At 40.3% G+C, this 19,530-nt stretch overlaps 2 protein-coding genes across 2 annotated transcripts; one reads left to right on the plus strand and one right to left on the minus strand.

Moving 5' to 3' along the window:
• Positions 1-5,470: 5,470 nt before the first annotated feature.
• Positions 5,471-12,708, minus strand: syap1 (synapse associated protein 1). The gene is made up of 9 exons (XM_075470795.1): positions 12,398-12,708; positions 11,951-12,069; positions 11,692-11,758; positions 9,459-9,532; positions 9,238-9,377; positions 8,966-9,114; positions 6,505-6,551; positions 6,247-6,403; positions 5,471-6,060 (listed from the first exon to the last, which is right to left on the minus strand). The coding sequence occupies exons 1-9, from the start codon at positions 12,597-12,599 to the stop codon at positions 5,930-5,932; spliced, it is 1,086 nt and encodes a 361-aa protein (XP_075326910.1). The 5' UTR covers positions 12,600-12,708; the 3' UTR covers positions 5,471-5,929.
• A 1,038-nt stretch (positions 12,709-13,746) lies between these two features.
• On the plus strand, positions 13,747-19,085 carry phospho2 (phosphatase, orphan 2). The gene is made up of 4 exons (XM_075470889.1): positions 13,747-13,812; positions 14,309-14,386; positions 14,509-14,603; positions 14,699-19,085. The coding sequence occupies exons 2-4, from the start codon at positions 14,316-14,318 to the stop codon at positions 15,262-15,264; spliced, it is 732 nt and encodes a 243-aa protein (XP_075327004.1). The 5' UTR covers positions 13,747-13,812; positions 14,309-14,315; the 3' UTR covers positions 15,265-19,085.
• Positions 19,086-19,530: the final 445 nt, after the last annotated feature.

Below are 19,530 nucleotides of genomic sequence, written 5' to 3' on the forward strand. Positions count from 1 at the left end.
CCATTTTGACTTGCGGTGACTGCAATAGCATACATAAACAGCAGCGTCACAAGTGCGTGCCTCATGAGTCGCAACAAATCCCTATGTTAAAATTACAGACTTATCACTTCAAAGAAGGCCCATGTTTTATTTGACTTCAACATAAATATAAACATAAACGCAAATTAAATAAATAAAAAAATTAAACAAGTACAACTCCGTAATTGGAAGAGTGATGGCTCATTATTCAACCGCCTATTTAAGAGGTGATTCTAGCGGCGCGGTAATGGCAAAACGATGGCAGATCTGGCTTTGTTAAGGCTGATTCATACTCGGCGCAACCTCGCTCATACTAGCTGGTCGCAAATGGCGCAAACGGTCACGTGACCCAAAATTCCGCCACGCCCCCCTTCGCAAGCTAGAAAATCCTCGCTCGGCGCAAGGGCGCGCACACAACTTTTTTTCTGACTTTGCGCGCGCTCAACCGGAAACAGCTGACCAAGAAAAAGAAAAAATTAACACCGCAGAGACCGCGGTGACCGAGAGGATACGCTTCTACAAACATCTGTACGACACGTCTATGAAGTTACACTGGGACAACGTTTGACAAAGTTCGTCTTGTTGCAAAGGACGAACATTCCACCTTCTCTTCTGTTTTTGCCGCAGCTGCTTAGCTCTGAGATACATATACAGTTCTACACCCAGAGTAAATTCATTCCGCATCAGATGTGCCAGCCTCTGCTGACGTGACACCACAGGTGGCATTGTGTATGCTTTTCAGCTTGTTTCCTCAACAGTGACGCCCGCTGGTCTGGAGAGAACTGCAAATGTGACGCATACTCGGCGCAAACTGCGCTTATGAGCTGAAGGAACTGTGAAGGGGCTGGCGCTTTCGATGACGTCATTAATGGTTCTCGAGCCAGAACAGTTGTGCGTTTGCGCCGAGTATGAACCAGCCTTTAGAGGACCTGAACGCGCGCATCAGGCGCGAGAGAGTGTTCCGGGACCGGCAGGATTTCTTTTGGGAAAATGATGAGTGGATTATGAGCCGTACAGGAGAGGCGCTTTAACACTGCGCATACGCAAAGACGTAGCTCCGATCAGGCCCGCCACCCTCTCCTCCAAGGCACTCAAATCCAAACCTGGATCGGAGCCCCCCCCCCCCGTTTGTGACATGCTGCGTCGGAGAGCTGCAAATTTCATATCGGACCACTTCTTCCTGATCTTATTGGAGAAAAAGTAAAACATTGTTCAATTTTAGATTTCATTTAATCTGGAGTTTATCACATTTTATTGACCATCACAGTAGGGGAAAATACATAACTCGTCCGGTCTGCGATTTACATCGCCAACGCTGTTGACAGCCGTCCCAGCTGTCAACAGCGTTGAGAGCGTTTCTTTGCCGCCTTTCGTCTTTCCATGTCCCAAATTCTAGAGGCGCAGCCTTTTGTAGAAGGCGTGGTTAGGATCATACGATGGATTTCTGCCGCCGGATTTATCAACAGCCGCTCGGTCTTACGATGGGATTGGTGTGGTACGCATGTTCAGTAAATCTCACTTGAGCGTCTGCGTACGACGAGTTCTCCGCTCATATCAACAATGCTTTCTACGACGGCTTGATAAATGAGGGCCAGTGAGTTAAAAGCCCGCTCATAGATCAATCATAAAATATTGATTTCACATCTACAGCCCCACTGTGGACCAACGTGGAGGACTGCGTCATCATAATGTCCTATGATTTTCAGTTTTTAAAAAAAGTACTTTCCACACAGTTGCATGCAAAATAAGATAGAACTTTTAGAAAATACTGTATCATGATTTCACTACAGTATTCATATCATATTGTTAAGATTTGTCCACTTATTTGTCTAAACAAGTATTTTCTCACTGTTGAGAGAGCCCCAAAATGTCCCTGTCAGAAATGGCTGTCCTGTTGTTGTTGGGATATTTAACAAACAAAGACGTGATGTTTCTGTATTCATTTATTTTGTATTACTTTATTAATATTTCTGTTTAAAGTTGGTCGAATTGGACTGTGAAGAAAATTTTAAAAAAGTCTACCAAAACCTGAGATGTGAAAGGGGCCGTCCATCCATTTAAATCAGTACTTTGATGTCAGAGTTCTGGGTTGAAATTGAAACTGTCACAGGCAACAACTATTTAGGTATTCTGATTGATGAGAATCTATCTTTTAAACCTCATATTGACTAACTGTTGTTGTTTTTTTTTTAGCTTAAACTTAAATTGGGTTTCTTTTTTGAAACAAAAAGTGTTTCTCACACCAAGTCAGGAAGCATTTGATCCCTTCAACCTTCCTCCCTCTGATGGATTATGGAGATCTGCTATTCCTGAACACTTCAGCCCAGCATTTGAAAAAAATGGATACTGTGCATCACTGTGCTCTGCGTTTTATGACTGATTGCAGCTATCGGGTACATCCCTGTACTTTGTATGCTACAGCAAATGATCCATCTCTATCTGGCCACAGACTCTCACTGGCTGTTTTTTTTTATCTATAAATGCAATTTTGGACTTCTTCCCACATATTTATGCTCACTGTGTAGGAACTTCAGTCATTATGGTCTGTGCTCTCAGGACATCATTTTGATGCAGTTCCCAAAAGACAGGACTGAACTGGATAAAAAGGCCTTTACATTTTCTGCCCCTGCTACCTGGAATAATATGCAAAAGAATTTGAAACTGTCATTTCAGGACAGCGAAATTAGCTCACTTGGCTCCTGTAATTGGCTGCTGTAATTGCCCCGATGTTTAATGCTGTGATATCTCCAGGTCATTTTTTCATGAAATGTGAAACTGTTGTTTATGTGTTTGTGTATTTGGTCTTGTATTTTTGGTCTTGTTGTGTGTTGTTTGTTTTACACTGCTGTCTTGGCCAGCTCACTCTTTGAAAAGAGGTTTTAATCTCAATGAGTTTTTTTCCTGATTAAATAAAGGATACTGACTAACTAACTGTCCAGAGTCGTTTCAGATGACTCAGAACAGCTGCTTGCTGAAAATGTTTCCTGAGACTCATTTGGAAAAGTAGCAGTAACAAGGAAAACACAGGCCAGTACAAACTCTCAGGCACTGAGACAAGTATTTAAGTCAAGAAACATGAATTACAAGAGTTTAATCTAACTTATAGGTGTCCTAAAATTTCATGTGAATGCACATGCAAACAACTTAGAACACTAGACTTTTATCAATAGTAAGCAGTAACTGATAAGTGTTCAGTATATTTTTAAGTTTGGAGCCTTTCCATTTAATGGTGCTTCATATCTTTACCTCCATACATTCAAGCTGGATGTTGTCCTCATTTACGCCTCTACAATCAACTGTCACATAGCTTTCGCTTCAAATATAAATATACACGTATAAAAGAAACGTTTAATAGGAAATGGCACAGGCTTTTATGAAAAATGGAACTCTTATTAATCCAGAATGACTTCTTCGTCAGCTTTCAGCTGCATGGCTGAAACCACATCAGAAAAAAATACCTTTTCTAGGTAACCACATTGTTCGGCTCTCAGATACTGCTAGCTTTAGTTGGATCCAAATGATTGTGTTTGGTGGGACTGATGAGTTGTCACCCCAACCATGAGCTCCCAAACAAACTATGTATGAGGTATATACAGAAAGAGCAGCACAGGTACAACCAAACCTTTAAGTGATGAACAGGGTGTTTTACTGTGTATCATTCTGCAGGCCACACAGTGTGGCAGTTTGGCAGATGGTATTTGCCAGAAGCTGCAGGGTAACTTTAAAATAAATAAAAATAATTTTGACTCTCTGTATGTTTTTAGTTTTGTAAAGAATAACTCACATCTCAGAAGGATATCCACACACTGTAAACCATCTTTTATCCCAACAAAACGTGATCACATGGACTTCTGAGTTGCATGAGAAAGAATTCTGATCTTCTGGATCTCCATCTTCAACGCCATCTTCTGAAGAAAGAAGCTGGATGTATGAAGCTTTTAATGCACATCAGCCTGGAAAAGACTGAATGTACCAAAATTTACTTCCTGTTTTTCCTGTCTTATCTTAGTAGGAAGAAGAGTAGGAAAAGACTCTGAAATTCAAAATCTTTGAATAACATTAGCATTAAACCATCGAACAACCATTGAACAACTCAGTATACCTGCACCGGTGGGAGATGAAGACAGTGGGTCCAAAGGCTGGAAAAAAAAAAAAAATCAAGGGATGTTTTTGCTGAGGAGACACTCCAAGTGTCTTGTTCTGTCCTCACACCTTAGTCTGGTCCAGTAACAGTCGTTGAAACTGTTCCAACTGGCCACTGAGCAGATCTACTTATGAATAAATATACCTTTGTATGAAACAATTTAGAACGTATTTTTGATCTTACAAGGAAACAAGAAATAATCAAGTGGAGTCCATCCTAGCAGTTCCACCTCAATGGGTTTGTTTTTCAGTATCCCTTTGAGACACGGGTTTCCACTTTTCTATATTAATGATATAATAGTCCTGCCTAATGAAAAAATGCACAGCATACAATATGAAACTCCATGAGTAATATCTGTGTAGTTCAAGAACTGAGATGGAACTAGTACATATCTGATGAACATGACCCGAACCAGCCAAGAGGGATTTCAGACCGATAAAGACAGAAATTGGATTTTGGAATGGGACAATAATCCGAAACACAGCAGTAAACTCACAAGAGGACGACTGAAAAGGAAACTGATAACGGTTTTACTTTGGCTCAAAGTCCAGACCTCAACCTGACTGAGATGCCGTGGCGCGACCTTAGTGGAGAAGTCAATAACAAATGCCAGCAAACCCCAATGAACTGAGGCAGCACTGTAGAGAGTGGACATAAAATTCCTCCGCCACAAAGGGAGAGCCTGATGACGTCACACAGAAAAATCACCATTTCAAGCTAGTGCTGCTAGAAATGGTTCTACAAGCTGTTGAATCACAGCATTAAGATGATTTTTCATACATAAGCAAAATGTATGTTGTGTTTTGTCTTATTTTCTTGAGATAAATAATGACAGGTTGGTGTATGTCATGTTGTTCTTAATCTTAAGTTCATTTTTAGACCTGCTAAGGTCCAGATGATGTCCTACAGGGCCTTTGAACTGAAATAGAATGGGCTTTCTTTAACACAGGACTGGGGAAGAGCAGGAGTGTTCAGTCAATATATCAAACTGCATGAAAATCTGATAGCTTAGACAAGTTAAATAGCACTATTTATCTTAAACAATTAGCTGTGTACCCTTATACCAACAGAATACACAGTTCCATTATTTTCTAAGCTTCTTTCGGTTGTTTTTTCTGTCCACTGTAAATATGAAGCCTTACAGTTCATGGTGATATTATTAAGATTTATAAAAGAATAGTAAAACAGAGAAATGTACAGTTTTCCAGCTGCAGAGAAACTGTGGAAAGCAGTTACAGCACAAAGGTGGACTGATCAAAAAGGGCTTTCAACAGACCAGCGGATCAAATGAAGGAGATGTAACTCCAATTATCATGTTACAACCCTCTTTATTTACATTTACATTTCATTTTACATTTGACTTTTACTGTACTGTGATAAGAAGACATGTCTGTACAACCAACCAGGAAGCACCAGCAGAACCAAAGATAAAATCTAAATATAGACAGACCCCCCTATATTGTAAGTGATGGAACTTATGCTGGAGCACCCTCTAGAGGCTTTTCATCAAAAATGACAGCAGGTGGTGGGAAACATGGAGCTAAAGCTAAATCAGAAAGTAGAACTTCACTAATATTACTGGACATAGCTGCTGCTGCCTCCAGCAGAGGCATTCTTGCTATGATTGGCTCTAAATCACTTCATCAGGTAGGTGTGGAGCAGGGGACTTTGAAGTTTTTCTTCCCATGCTTCACATCACTGGTCACTGTTCATCCATTCTAGCTTCTCGCCTGTGAAGGCAACAAACGCTTTTTAAAAATTTTTTTTTTAGCTTTCTTCGCCCTGGAGCATCTTCTCAATCTCTTGATCCCATTGGTCGTCCTTGTGATCGGACTCAGTCACAACCTCATACTCCTGAAGTTCTTGCTGCAACTCCTTTTCCCAATCTGCTGACTCATCTGCATGTAAAGGTGAGGGGAGATCACCAGCAAAAAAGAAGAAAAATTATTTACTCTGTGGCTGAAAAATAAAATTCCCGAAAGTCCAAAAGTAAGATTGTCGGAATAAGAACAGTAAATACTTTACATTCAACATAAAAGGTTATTTTAAAAAATAAATCTATAGATTGTGACGATAAAGCTCACCATCCGGAGAGGGAACGTTGTCCTTCTTGTCCAGCACCAGCTGCTCCATCTCTTTCCTCAGGTCCTCATGGTTGATGGCTGTCGAGTCGAAAGCGTCACTGACAAACTCAGACACTCCAGGACTTGTTGAAATCTCCTCCTCTTCCTCCTGTGGTGGCTGCAATTCACGCAGACATGAAAGAAAAAGGCAAGTAATTGCTCTCGTTACTCCTTTTTTCCCCTCTAGAACTAAAATGTCAATACATGCAGTCCTTTTACCTTCTGAATGTCACTGATGGCAACTGGAGGAGTTTTTGGTCTGACGTCTACAAAGGAAAAAAACGACACCGCTTTTAGTTTTAAAATCATTAGATGTTACTCTGTGACTTTCCTTGCCGTCGGATCGTTGTATTGTTCACTTTGCAGCACGCTTGTCTTGTGATCGGGGGTTTTAGCTTTCAAAGTGTGAAAAAAATGTATTTTTTGTCGATCTATGAGTCCTTTCAGACAAATGAAAAAAAAAAAAAAAAAAGAAAAAAAAAAAGAAAAAGTAAGAGTCTTTTTTTTTTTTAAAGTGTAAAACTCTTTTCTGCTACAAGAAGGAGTCTAACTGGCCCTGAATGACGTCTGGCAGACTTTAGTGTACAATCAAAGGTCTGGACCCAGGAAACCATGACCCAAACAGCATCAAAACAAATTGTGTCTTACGTGTTTTCTGAACTAAAGTTTCACGCTGGTGAGTACAAAGTACATACTGTATACAGTGCCTTGCAAAAGTATTCGGTCCCCTTGAACTTTTCAACCTTTTGCCACATTTCAGGCTTCAAACATAAAGATATAAAATTTTAATTTTTTGTGAAGAATCAACAACAAGTGGGACACAATCGTGAAGTGGAATGAAATTTATTGGATGTGTCAAACTTTTTTAACAAATAAAAAACTGAAAAGTGGGGCGTGCAACATTATTCGGCCCCTTTACTTTCAGTGCAGCAAACTCACTCCAGAAGTTCAGTGAGGATCTCTGAATGATCCAATGTTGTCCCAAATGACTGATGATGATAAATAGAATCCACCTGTGTGTAATTAAGTCTCCGTATAAATGCACCTGCTCTGTGATAGTCTCAGGGTTCTGTTCAAAGCGCAGAGAGCATCATGAAGACCAAGGAACACACCAGGCAGGTCCGAGATACTGTTGTGGAGAAGTTTAAAGCCGGATTTGGATACAAAAAGATTTCCCAAGCTTTAAACATCCTAAGGAGCACTGTGCAAGCAATCATATTGAAATGGAAGAAGTATCAGACCACTGCAAATCTACCAAGACCTGGCCGTCCCTCTAAACTTTCATCTGGAACAAGGAGAAGACTGATCAGAGATGCAGCCAAGAGGCCCATGATCACTCTGGATGAACTGCAGAGATCTACAGCTTAGCTGGGAGAGTCTGTCCATAGGACAACAATCAGTCGTACACTGCACAAATCTGGCCTTTATGGAAGAGTGGCAAGAAGAAAGCCATTTCTCAAAGATATCCATAAAAAGTCTTATTTAAAGTTTGCCACAAGCCACCTGGGAGAAGCACCAAACATGTGGAAGAAGGTGCTCTGGTCAGATGAAACCAAAATCGAACTGTTTGGCCACAATGCAAAACGATATGTTTGGCGTAAAAGCAACACAGCTCATCACCCTGAACACACCATCCTACTGTCAAACATGGTGGTGGCAGCATCATGGTTTGGGCCTGCTTTTCGTCAGCAGGGACAGGGAAGATGGTCAAAATTGATGGGAAGATGGATGGGGCCAAATACAGGACCATTCTGGAAGAAAATCTGTTGGAGTCTGCAAGAGACCTGACACTGGGACGGAGATTTATCTTCCAACAAGACAAGGATCCGAAACATAAAGCCAAATCTACAATGGAATGGTTCACAAATAAATGTATCCAGGTGCTGGAATGGCTAAGTCAAAGTCCAGACCTGAATCCAATCGAGAATCTGTGGAAAGAGCTGAAGACTGCTGTTCACAAACGCTCTCCATCCAACCTCATTGAGCTCGATTGGGCATGAATGGGCAAGAATTTCAGTCTCTCAATGTGCAAAACTTATAGAGACATACCCCAAGCGACTTGCAGCTGTAATTGCAGCAAAAGGCGGCGCTACAAAGTATTAACGCAAGGGGCCGAATAATATTGCACGCCCCACTTTTCAGTTTTTTATTTGTTAAAGTTTGACACATCCAATAAATTTCATTCCACTTCACGATTGTGTCCCACTTGTTGTTGATTCTTTACTAAAAAATTAAATTTTATATCTTTATGTTTGAAGCCTGAAATGTGGCAAAAGGTTGAAAAGTTCAAGGGGGCCGAATACTTTCGCAAGGCACTGTACTTTTCATCAAAGTCATTAGTTTATCAGTGTTCTAATTGCTACTGCAGTTGGGTTTTGTATGGACCTTGATTGTTATGATGTGTGATATGGTTTTCAGCATTTTAGTGGCCAAGAACAGCTTTAAGATAACTGGCAATGAGCCACCACGAGTGAGCTTCCTTTCAGGATGCGCGTCCTCTTATCATCAAAGAACAGCTGTAAGATCCCACACTTGACCAACTGGACTGTGAGCACAGGTTTAGAACTTAAATGTCTCGTGCTGCCTTTGATGGCAACTCTGACAGTCATCTTACACCACCATCCCCAGTTCTCCTGTTCCTCCTCTCTCCCTGCTGTAAAGCATCTGTAAAAAGCCTGACCGTTTAATTCGACGTCCTCTGGTGACACGCCGACCCCGCTGTCCTCGCCGTCCTTCTGCTGCTGGGCTGCCAGCGCTGTGAGCTGAGCCGACTGCTTGATCAGAGACACCCGGTAGAAATAATTCCTCCAAAACACCTCCTCCTTCACACTGTAAAAAACACATCATCACAGGACTCGAATTTCATCTTAATGTCGATTCCTCAGTTAAATGAACGCAGGAGCAGGCGCCTGCTGTTCATACGCACACAGACAAAGTTTTAATAACGCTTACTGTTTAGGCACCAGGTCGAAGCGCATACGGTTTAGGAGCTCGTCTTCCTCCAGCATGATGGCAGCCAGAGGATACATCTGCTCCATATCGAAGTGGAACTGAACACCAGCTGGAGGGTCCCGCAAGAAGTTGCGCTTGTCCTGGAATCAGCAGCCAGAGAGGTCAGTTTCTCTCATTAGAAAAGAAAACCTCGGCATCTAGAGTATAACGTCTTTGCTTACAGCGGACAGAGCGAGAATCTGCTGCTGGATTGTCTCCTCCTCATTGTAGCCGACCCAGGGAGGCACTGCTGCTTCTAGGCAAACATCAACACAGTGTTGTTAACCTTTCCATCCTTTACCAATTGTTGTCCACACTTGCTTTCTGTTATGTCCATCTCTTGCTCTTCAAAGCACAAAGGACTGTGTACGAAAAGGGCTGTATAAACAAAGCTGAGCACACGTTCAAACACATGTGTACGCAGCTGGTTCTGTTAACAGACGTAGTCTGAGGGGTGGATTGGAGAGCTGTGAGGAGCTGAACGTTTTGACCGTCACTCTGAACATGGCTAGATCCCCATGGTAATCTCAAAACCTTCGTGCTCAGACTTTCAGTTTAAAGACTTTAAGTCTAAAGACGAAAAGATCTAAAAGAAGAAGAAAAAAAAAAGCAGCTAAATATTTGTCCAATTTTTTCTGGATGATATCCCAGACAGGAAAATCAGACTGAAACAACATTTAAATGTAAGGCTTATGTAAAAATGTTAAAGCTTATGTCTGACGTTTTATTACACATCAGATTGTGAACTGACAGAAAATCAATAATTAACATATCTTGGCATTTTAATTACCAGTTTGACCATAACGGAGTACAAATTTTGCTAAATGTTTTTAATCTACTGGATATTTTTTCCACCATGGACACTGTTGTGCAAGTTGATGCTTCACAAGAACTAGTTCGACGTTTCGTTCACAAATGCAACTTCAAAAACAACCCGCAACAGCAACATGTCGTACACCTAAAAGAAACAAAGAAAACAGAGCAGCAGCTGTGTGACAAAACCTGGTGTGGGAGCAACACAGCAGATAAAAAAAAACATACCCACTGAGAGTGCATGACCACAGGTGAGGACAGATAAGCTTTCTGCACAAAGGCCAAAACAAAAGTCCTGCTTACATGACAGGTGCTCTCAGCTGTTGTTTTGCTGTAAAAAAGTATTCTCCTAATAGCATCACACTCAGGTGGCAGGCCTGGCTCTTTGCCTAATTCCTTTAAAGATGTCTTCTGACACCTTCTTTTTCTTTTTGTCAGTTTCTATTGTGTCATCAGTTGTGGGAGTGTTGCTGTGTAGTTCTAATTAATAATAATAGTAATTGCATTAGTTGTTTGTTGCGTGCAGAAATCATGGCAAGGACTGAGACTTCTGCCAGAGCACAAATCCGCGGAATGCAGGCACAATTCAGCGTGACGTACGCAGCGGCAGCTATCAGCTATCAGCTATCAGCAGTTCCAGGCATTCTGAAGGTCTTTCAAAGTCTTCCTGGGACATCAGCTGCTTTTTCCCACACATTTTCAGTCCAGTCCTTGTATCTGACCATTTTCAGATGATTTTTTTTAAAGCCACTTAACACTGGCCTGTGATTCATTCAAGCATAAAAAGACACCTAACTCAAGGGCTGAACCAGTGTTGTATCGATACACCACAGACAAGTTAGCACACAACCAATTTCAAACTAGGCACTTTGTTTCTAGCAGACTCATGCAAAGACACATAATTAGTTCCTATTTCTTTAGCTGCTAAAAAAAAAGAAGTGATGTCCTTAAGAAATAAGAAAAAAATCCTGAACCAGGACCAGAGACATACATCTGGACCCTCAGATAATCTATCTACTGTTGACCGAAGCCTCATCAGAAATGGTCTCCATGGCAGGGTGGCTGTCAAGAAGCCGTTCTTAAGGAAGGGAAACAGGGAGAAAAGGCTGAGGTACGCCAAATGACACAAGAAGTGGACTGAAAACCAGTGGCAACAGGTCTGATGGAGGGATGAATCCTCCCCAGAACCTGGACCTCAACATCATTGAAGCAGTGTGGGATCATGTTGACAGAGAACGGAACAAAAGGCCCAGAAGAAAAAGCTTTGGAATGTCCGACAAGGAACCTGGAGAACTTTTCCTGTAAGAAATTACAAGAAAGCTTGTCTAAGAGGGTTCAGGGCTGTGTTAAAGAATAAAAGGTGCTCAGGCCAAGTATTGACTTTTTAGCGAATTAGAATTGTACAAACTCTGTTTTCCTTTCAACATTTTGATGCGTTATCTCATCGAGACTTTAGATTCCCAGACACCTTGATGGATGTTTCTCCCACTTAACCACGAACTGCAGTACTTATGGCCTTCTTTGAAGTTACTTTGGCCTGTAAACTAAACGTATAGCATTAAAAAAAATAGGAGGTAGTTTCCGTTTTCACTTCTGAATTACCTGATTTTTTGGCCTTCTTCTCTTGAACAAATTTCTCTTGCTCTTTCTGGAAGTCTCCAAGAAATGTCTGCAAACAGAAAAAACACAGTGAGAGGAAAGACAGTTTGAAGGGCAACATGGACGGACTGGAACTTTTATCAAAATGATAAAAGAAAATGCTGCCTTGAAGAAGAAAAAAACAAGAACAGATACAAATAGAAGCAAGAGCACCCTCCGCTTTGCTACAAAACTTGTCAAACAAGCCAGCGGTACAACGTGCCTTGTCTATGATGCCGTCGATTTTCCCCTCTTCCACCGTCTTCTTGATGGTCTGAGCGGTCTCGACCATAGACTCGGAGATCTTCTTGGTGGCACTGGAGGCAAAACTGAAGATGAAATCTTCAAATAGAGGAGGTGGACCAGAAGACAGGATGTTACAAACAGCATCACATACTGGGGCAGTTTTTTTTTTTTTTTAAATTTCAAAACAAAACAAATAAAATAAAATAATAAAATCACGCAATACATGGGAGAACAGTTATTCTAGCAATCTGATATCCTCTTGTGGGGACTATAACACAAACCATATGATTGAGGCAGAATCATTTCTTGTATAACAGAAAAGTGGACTTCACTTCCTCACCTTAATTCACGTTTGACAAACCTTCATAAGAAAAATTGATAAAACATTGGTTAGCTAATGGTGAAAAACATATTCCTTTCTCACCACCAATTCCTACGTTGTGCTCAGGGTTTTCTTGGTTGGCCTCTGGTTCTCTCTCCTGGTCAGCTGGTTGCTGTTTGTTTACCTCATTTTGTGCCTCCACCACTTTCTCTTCCTGCTCCTCAATCAGGCTTTCCTTGTCATCCGACGTGTTCGTGTACGTCGGGTTCTCCAGACCCAACCACGTCCCCAACCCTTTAAACATGTTGGTCCAAACAAACCTGTTGAGACAGGAGGCTACGAAGGAAAGATATCAATCTGAACAGTTCGAGATTTTTATGCAACCAGGAACTAAACCGTCAGGGTTTTCTTCTTCTCTGCATACTTTGCGGTAGTTGCGATACTGCCACCCAGTGGTCACAAGCGTGGAATGAACCTGTTGTTCCGTTTTCACTCCTCGATTAAAACAATAATGTGTTCAGAACTACAATGACGAATGTGTATATTCTGGCTGTATTACCACAAAACTGTTTAATGGTCGCAAAACACAAGCAATTAGTTATCTTTTGAGAGGAATGTGTGATTATTTTTTATCAAAGAAACACTTTTTTCAAGCTGTAAGACCAGCAGGTGGTGGTAATGAGCCAACACTTGTTCTACGTCCCCTCCAGGACCACAGACAGGTGCCGAGAAGTGCATGCCCATAAACCGTTTCAGGTGTGGATTATTACATTTTCCCAATAAAGTTACAGTGATAATATTGAGTTGATAATGGTGTTTCATTCGTTCATCTGTTTTCTCATTTCTTCATGTAGATGAATAATACATGTACACCTATGATAATCCGACAATTGTAGCTCATCTGGGGGGGGCAGAAAACAATACCTGAAAAAATCGGTGGAAAACTACTACTACAACTTCAAGCATAATAATAATAATAGTAAAAATAATAATATTAATAATAGTAATACTTTTATTTGGTAATGAAAATATGGTCACACTAGCATAAACCATGACCGTCAATTTTAATTCTTAATTTTTTATTTTTAATTAACATGCTCCACATTCTCCATTGAGGGTTTACATTCAAGTAGATACTTGGGGCAAGACATCCAGCCAACTCCAGCTTTTTATTACCTTCATTAAGTCTACATTTCAGATCATTATATACAACAAAAACCAAAACAAAAAACATACCATAAAAAAATTTTGGACTCGTTGAAATTCGCATCTGTTTATTCAATCAGGTAAATAAATGATAATGTAGTTATATCATTTAATTCCAGACTATCTTTAAAGCAGAGTTTTTCAGACCTTTGCCGAAAAGTGCATCCCCTGCTGGTCCTGATGCATTTCTCGGCAGGCAGGCATGCACTTTACGGCATAACACCGGCCGTCAGTTGGTGGCGCTAATGCACTATGTTACCAAACCCCATTGAGTCGAAAACGAAGAAGATAGACCGGCACGCCGATGACAGGTAGTTTGGCGTCAGTGTTGTTGTCTACAGTTTCATGTATTATTATATAGTTTGCGTTCATTTCGCTGGACCACGGTGTAGTACAGAAAACAGTGTAATCCTCGTTGTTTCTCCTCAACCCGATCTGAGCTGCTGGAACTGAAAGGATTAGCCGTGTCGCTAACAGTTTTTCTTGTACAGAAACGAGGATATATGAAACTCCCCGTAGAAAAAAATGATAATGCAGAAAACAATAGCTTAAACCTGGTACTTATAGATGAAATAAAACGATCTCACCGCATTGAGGTTAACTGAGACCTCGCGGGTCAATCGGCACGTTAAAATGAGCAATCTATAGAAAGTGAAAGTGTTTGCAGTAGTTATTAAAGGTGTCTGCTGATTAAAAAAAAAAAAAAAAAAGTTTTAGACCGCCTGTAACGAGTTATTTGACGTGATGTTCAAACAATCACTGATTTCTAATTCCAACCAGATCATTTGAAACTGTCTTTTTTTCCAGTTGAAACATGACCACTCTGATGGTTTTTGATTTCGACCACACTGTGGTTGACGACAACAGTGACACCTGGGTGATCAAGTATGTAGTAAAAGTTTCATTACAAGACAATGAATCAGAATAGCAGAAGATATCTTGAGATTTTTTTTTTGTTCACAATGTGTTTATTCATTGAGGATCATTTCGTCTGATCCTGTCCTCAGATGCCTTCCAGATCAGACTCTGCCCGACTCTGTGAAGAACTCATACAGAAAGGGCCACTGGACTGAGTACATGGGCAGGGTGATGAACTACATAGGTGAGAGTTCATTTTTTATGTTTGTGCTGTGTCTTACTGCCTTATACAACCTGCTCAGTCATCAGTTTGTATCTTTTTTTCATCGATTCCAACAGGAGAGCAGAAGGTCGGCCCCGACAGCATCCGCAGTGTGATGGAGACCATCCCCTTCACAGCTGGAATGACAGACTTGCTGACATTTATATCAGAGAATAAAAGCACCATTGACTGCATTGTCATCTCTGACTCCAACACCATGTTCATTGACTGGATCCTGAAGGCGGCGGGACTCCAGACAGCTGTCGACCAGGTTTTCACCAACCCGGGCAGGTTCAGTGAGTCGGGGTTCATGGAGGTAGAGTGCTACCACTCTCACGACTGCCAGAAATGCCCCGTCAACCTCTGCAAGAGAAAAGTCCTGGAGAAGTACCTGTCCGAGCGGGCCGATGGAGGTACGACGTACCAGCGGATCTTTTACGTGGGAGACGGTGGGAACGATCTCTGCCCTGCTTCCTGTCTGAGAGGAAATGATGTTGTGATGCCCAGGAAGGGGTACACTCTGGATAAACTTCTGGCCAAACTAGCAGCACAAGAAGGTGACGCATCTCTTAGAGCTCAAGTCATTTCCTGGAGCATCGGCACAGATATTCTCCAGGAGCTGAAAGCAAGTATACAGTCATAGTTCCGGCCAGTGGATCGATCAACTTCTCAGTCATGATTGTACTTGTCGCACTTATCATTGCAGAGGGCACACTGTCATTGTTCTGATTTCCAAATTGTGACAGTATTTCTAACTTTAATATTTTAAATATATTTTAGATGATAAGACTATTTATGATTTTTCTGTTTTCTTTTTTCAACTAAGCTCTGAAAAGGGAAAATTTGTGAGCAGGGAATTTGTGGTTGGACTCTTTTCATTTCTTTTTCTCTGGTGGTTTGGAGTGGAGGCCTCCGAATCAGGCTGCAATCCATAGTAATTACAAAAACAGTGTTTGTTCAAGATCAGAGTTATTACCTGGTAGATAACCTGAAAAGCATGGAGGTGGCCTTAGAATTACTTCACATGAACAGTGTTAAGGGACAAACACCTGAGATTGACAGTAGGTTGAGAATATTGGCACTAAATAAATGGTAACCCAAAAGAAATGTAGCATCGAAAACGCTTCTTTCATAGCAGTAATCCCCTTAACACTCAATGGCCTTTATGCAGACCAACAATAATATTGAGACCATTGACCCTTTTCTACATGGGACAGTATTTCAAGTTATGGTGTTTGTATGAGTTGCGTGTAGAATATTAAACTTAAATCCCAGTTTACATGCTACAGAGCATAGTTTGAATAATGCGTTATGTCCATGTAACAGCGCTGCAGTGTCTTATGCCCAAACCAAAGCTTTACTCGGGTTTCTGCCTCACTCAAAGGTTTGTGTTCTTTGTTCCTGCAGCCTTCCTGTTGTGCAGCTGCTCTGTTCTAAAACAGGAATAATCTAGTTAAATTCTATTATTGCTTACTGCGAATGTGACCTTAATGGGTATAAGGCAGTCAGAAAGTAGTGTTTAGATGGAAGAGTCTCATTCAGAGTGAGGTATTAAGCGGGAATACTGGGATATTGCTGTACATGTAAATGTAGTCACTGGGCTTAGTGAAAATTATGCGGTTGTTTTTTTAAATAGTTTTGGTCCTGTATGAAACGTGCTGTGAAAGTAAAAGGCTTGACAGTTCAAGGGATTTTAAGCATTTTTAGATAACCTCAACAAGAGACTGCATACCATGGCCATGGCTGCATGAAGTAATTCAGGAACCAAATCTTAAATCTTAAATCTACACCAGAAGTTAATGTCTTCTACGTAAGTCTGTAAGTAATTCTGCTAACAAACAAACCATACCATAACCTCATAAGAAGATTTTAGTATTAACACAGCAAAATAGGCATGACTTACTTTTTTTGTTGCCGATAGTGTACGGAAGGTTTGGATAAATATCTGTTTTCAAATGAGAGTACGAGAACAAAATGCTTTCATTTTTTTTCTTATTTTACTAAAAAGACACGGTAAGGTGTTTAAGTAACGATTTTACAAATTGGGAAATAGCTTATTTCTTTGTTTTGAAGAACAAGATGGGAAAAATTAGGTGTATGTCTGTTAACATAAGGTTAAGCTAAAGCAGCCACTTAGTTAACTTTGTTTAGCATTACGACTCAAAGCATGTGGGCCTGACAAGAAACATGTTCCTAATGTCAGGACTCAAATCCCACTCTCTAGAATAAGAGCCCTCTGTTCAATTCAATTCAATTCAGTTTATTTATATAGCACCAAATTACAACAAATATCATCTCAAGTCACTTCAATAAAACAGTCTAATTCAAGCCAATTGGAGTTCAATTCATTGTGATCATAATCCAATTGATTAAATTCAAAATTAGTCCAATTCATACATACAGAACCAATTCAAAAACAATTTTGTGGCGAAGGAAACCAACAGATTGCACCGAAACTTCTCTTCGGTCCAATCTCCCATCCTAAGCATCCATGAGGCGACTGGAGAGAAACGACTCCCTTTTAACAGGAAGAAACCGCTGGCAGAACCAGACTCAGGAAGGGTGGCCATCCGCCTCGACCAAATGGAGTTTGAGAGGACAGAAAAGAGGGGACAACAAACACAGTAACACCATTCAGTGGATACCTGTTGAGACAGGGAAACACAAGTTAATGACAACAATAATGCCAAATGTACATAATATAAAATGAGAAACTTAATGGGGTAAAAAAGAGAGCAAAGTGAGGAAAGGTGTGACAGATGAAGCTCCCCAGCAGTCTAGGCCTAGCAGCTTAACTATGGGATGTTTCAGGATCACCTGAGGAAAGTTTTAAGCCTAATCTCAAAGTTAGAGAGGGTGTCTGTTTCCCGGACATTTACTGGCAGCTGGTTCCACAAGAGAGGTGTCTGATAACTGAAGGCTCTGCCTCCTATTCTACTTTTAGAATTTGTGGGACAGCCCAATAATAAAGAATTACAGTAGTCCAATCTTGAAGTAACAAATGCATGGACTAGTTTTTCTGCATCACTCTGAGACAGGATGTTCCTGATTTTGGCAATATTACAAAGGTAAAAGAAGGCAGTCCTAGAAACCTGTTTTATATGTGCGCCAAATGATAAATTCTGGTCAAAAATAACTCCAAGGTGCCTCACTGTAGTACTAGAAGACAAGGAAATACCATCTATAGTAACTATATAGCTAGACAATTTCTCCCTGAAGCGCTCAGGTCCAAAGATAATGACTGCCTGAATTTAGAAGCAGTCATCCAGGTCATTATGTCTTTAAGACATGCTTGTAGTCTGACCAACCTATTGGTTTCATCTGGTTTTATAGATAAGTACAGCTGAGTATCATGAGCATAGCAATGGAAATTTATGCCATGCTGTCTAATAATGTTACCTAATGGAAGCATAAGTGAAAAGAATCGGTCCAAGCACAGAACCCTGTGGAACTCCATGACTTACTCTGGTGTATGAGGAAGATTCTTCGTTTACAAGAACAAACTGAAATCTTTCAGATAAATATGACTTAAACTCTGTTGAACATAATCCACCACATCAATCTCCCGGCCTGCAGGAACTTTGTTGCTTCTTATCCTCTCTCAGTTCAGGTCTGGAAAATGAGCTGGTATGGGCTACATTTGCCCCAAGCCTGAAAACAGCTAAGTGTGGATGCAGAGGTCAGCTTTCCTCTCAGACCACATGACAACAATATGATAAAAGCTTACTGTGACATTTTTGTTCACCGACTGCAAAAAAAGAAGAAAAAAAAACTTCTTTCTATGCTATGCTTAACTCTGGCTCTTTCAAAAGGAAGATACAGACATGACAATGGTCCGATAATCAACTTAGTCGTTTTTGCAAAGCGCAGCAAAGAAGTTATGTAACACAATAAAATATACAATCGCATTATTTTGGTCATATTTGTGTTTAAAACTGCACTTAGCCTTGTTTTTATATTTTTCACTGCACACATTTACTTTTGTTGTAGCAAGAAAAGGACACGTGTTTCTCAGGAGAATATGTTCTGTTCTATTTAAGTATCCTTTGCGCTGTGGCAGTGAAGCAGCATGTGCAGTATTCAGACTTTAATGAAGCTATTCTTCCGTATGTAAATCACATCTGTGCTTTTCCAAAATATCTGAATGTTTTCAGCAAAAACTGCTAATAGGTGTGATCATAGGTTGAAATCAGGAACTAAAGATATAGCCAACACTTGAATGTAAAAGCTTTATTATTGTTATTATTTTTTATTTGGCCTACAGGTTAAAAAAGATTTTAAAAAATGGTATTTCCAGGAGTGAAGTTTTGTCCTAGTTTTTAAAAGATACAAACTGCTAAATGAATTGTTTGTAATCTGTGTTTAAGTCTGTTTAATGTTGATGTAAGTCTCAGTTTGAAACATTAACTACTGGGCTGTTTTCTTCCATCCACATCATTAAAGGAAACAAACATTATTATGAAATATTGTTGGTGTAATGTCTCATGTCTTCTTACTTAGACATAGGCAGCACAGTTTTACTGGTTAGGTTTAGGCATTGCAACTGCTAGCCTAACATTGTCATCAAAACTATCAGATTTTGATTAGGAGAAGATCATGGTTTGGACTAATTCTTCATCAACTCACACTATAAAAATAATTATTTACCTAATCCTAACATTGACCTAAACTTTACCATACCCTAACCAATAATGTCATCATACCTCTAATAATAAGATTTTATATTATAAATAAATATTCATACACTCAAACATGCAGTACAGCTCAGAATTTGTGATGAACTCTTTTTGTTCAAAGTAAGTATGCTGCCGATGACATATAAAATTACAACGATGAGATGCAAAATGAGCATAAATTCTACGTTTTCCTTATAACTTAATCTACCCTGTGGTTATTGTTCCTGTTTAGG

This window comes from Odontesthes bonariensis, chromosome 1 (genome assembly GCF_027942865.1).
Source record: "Odontesthes bonariensis isolate fOdoBon6 chromosome 1, fOdoBon6.hap1, whole genome shotgun sequence".
In the NCBI taxonomy this organism is placed as follows: domain Eukaryota; kingdom Metazoa; phylum Chordata; class Actinopteri; order Atheriniformes; family Atherinopsidae; genus Odontesthes; species Odontesthes bonariensis.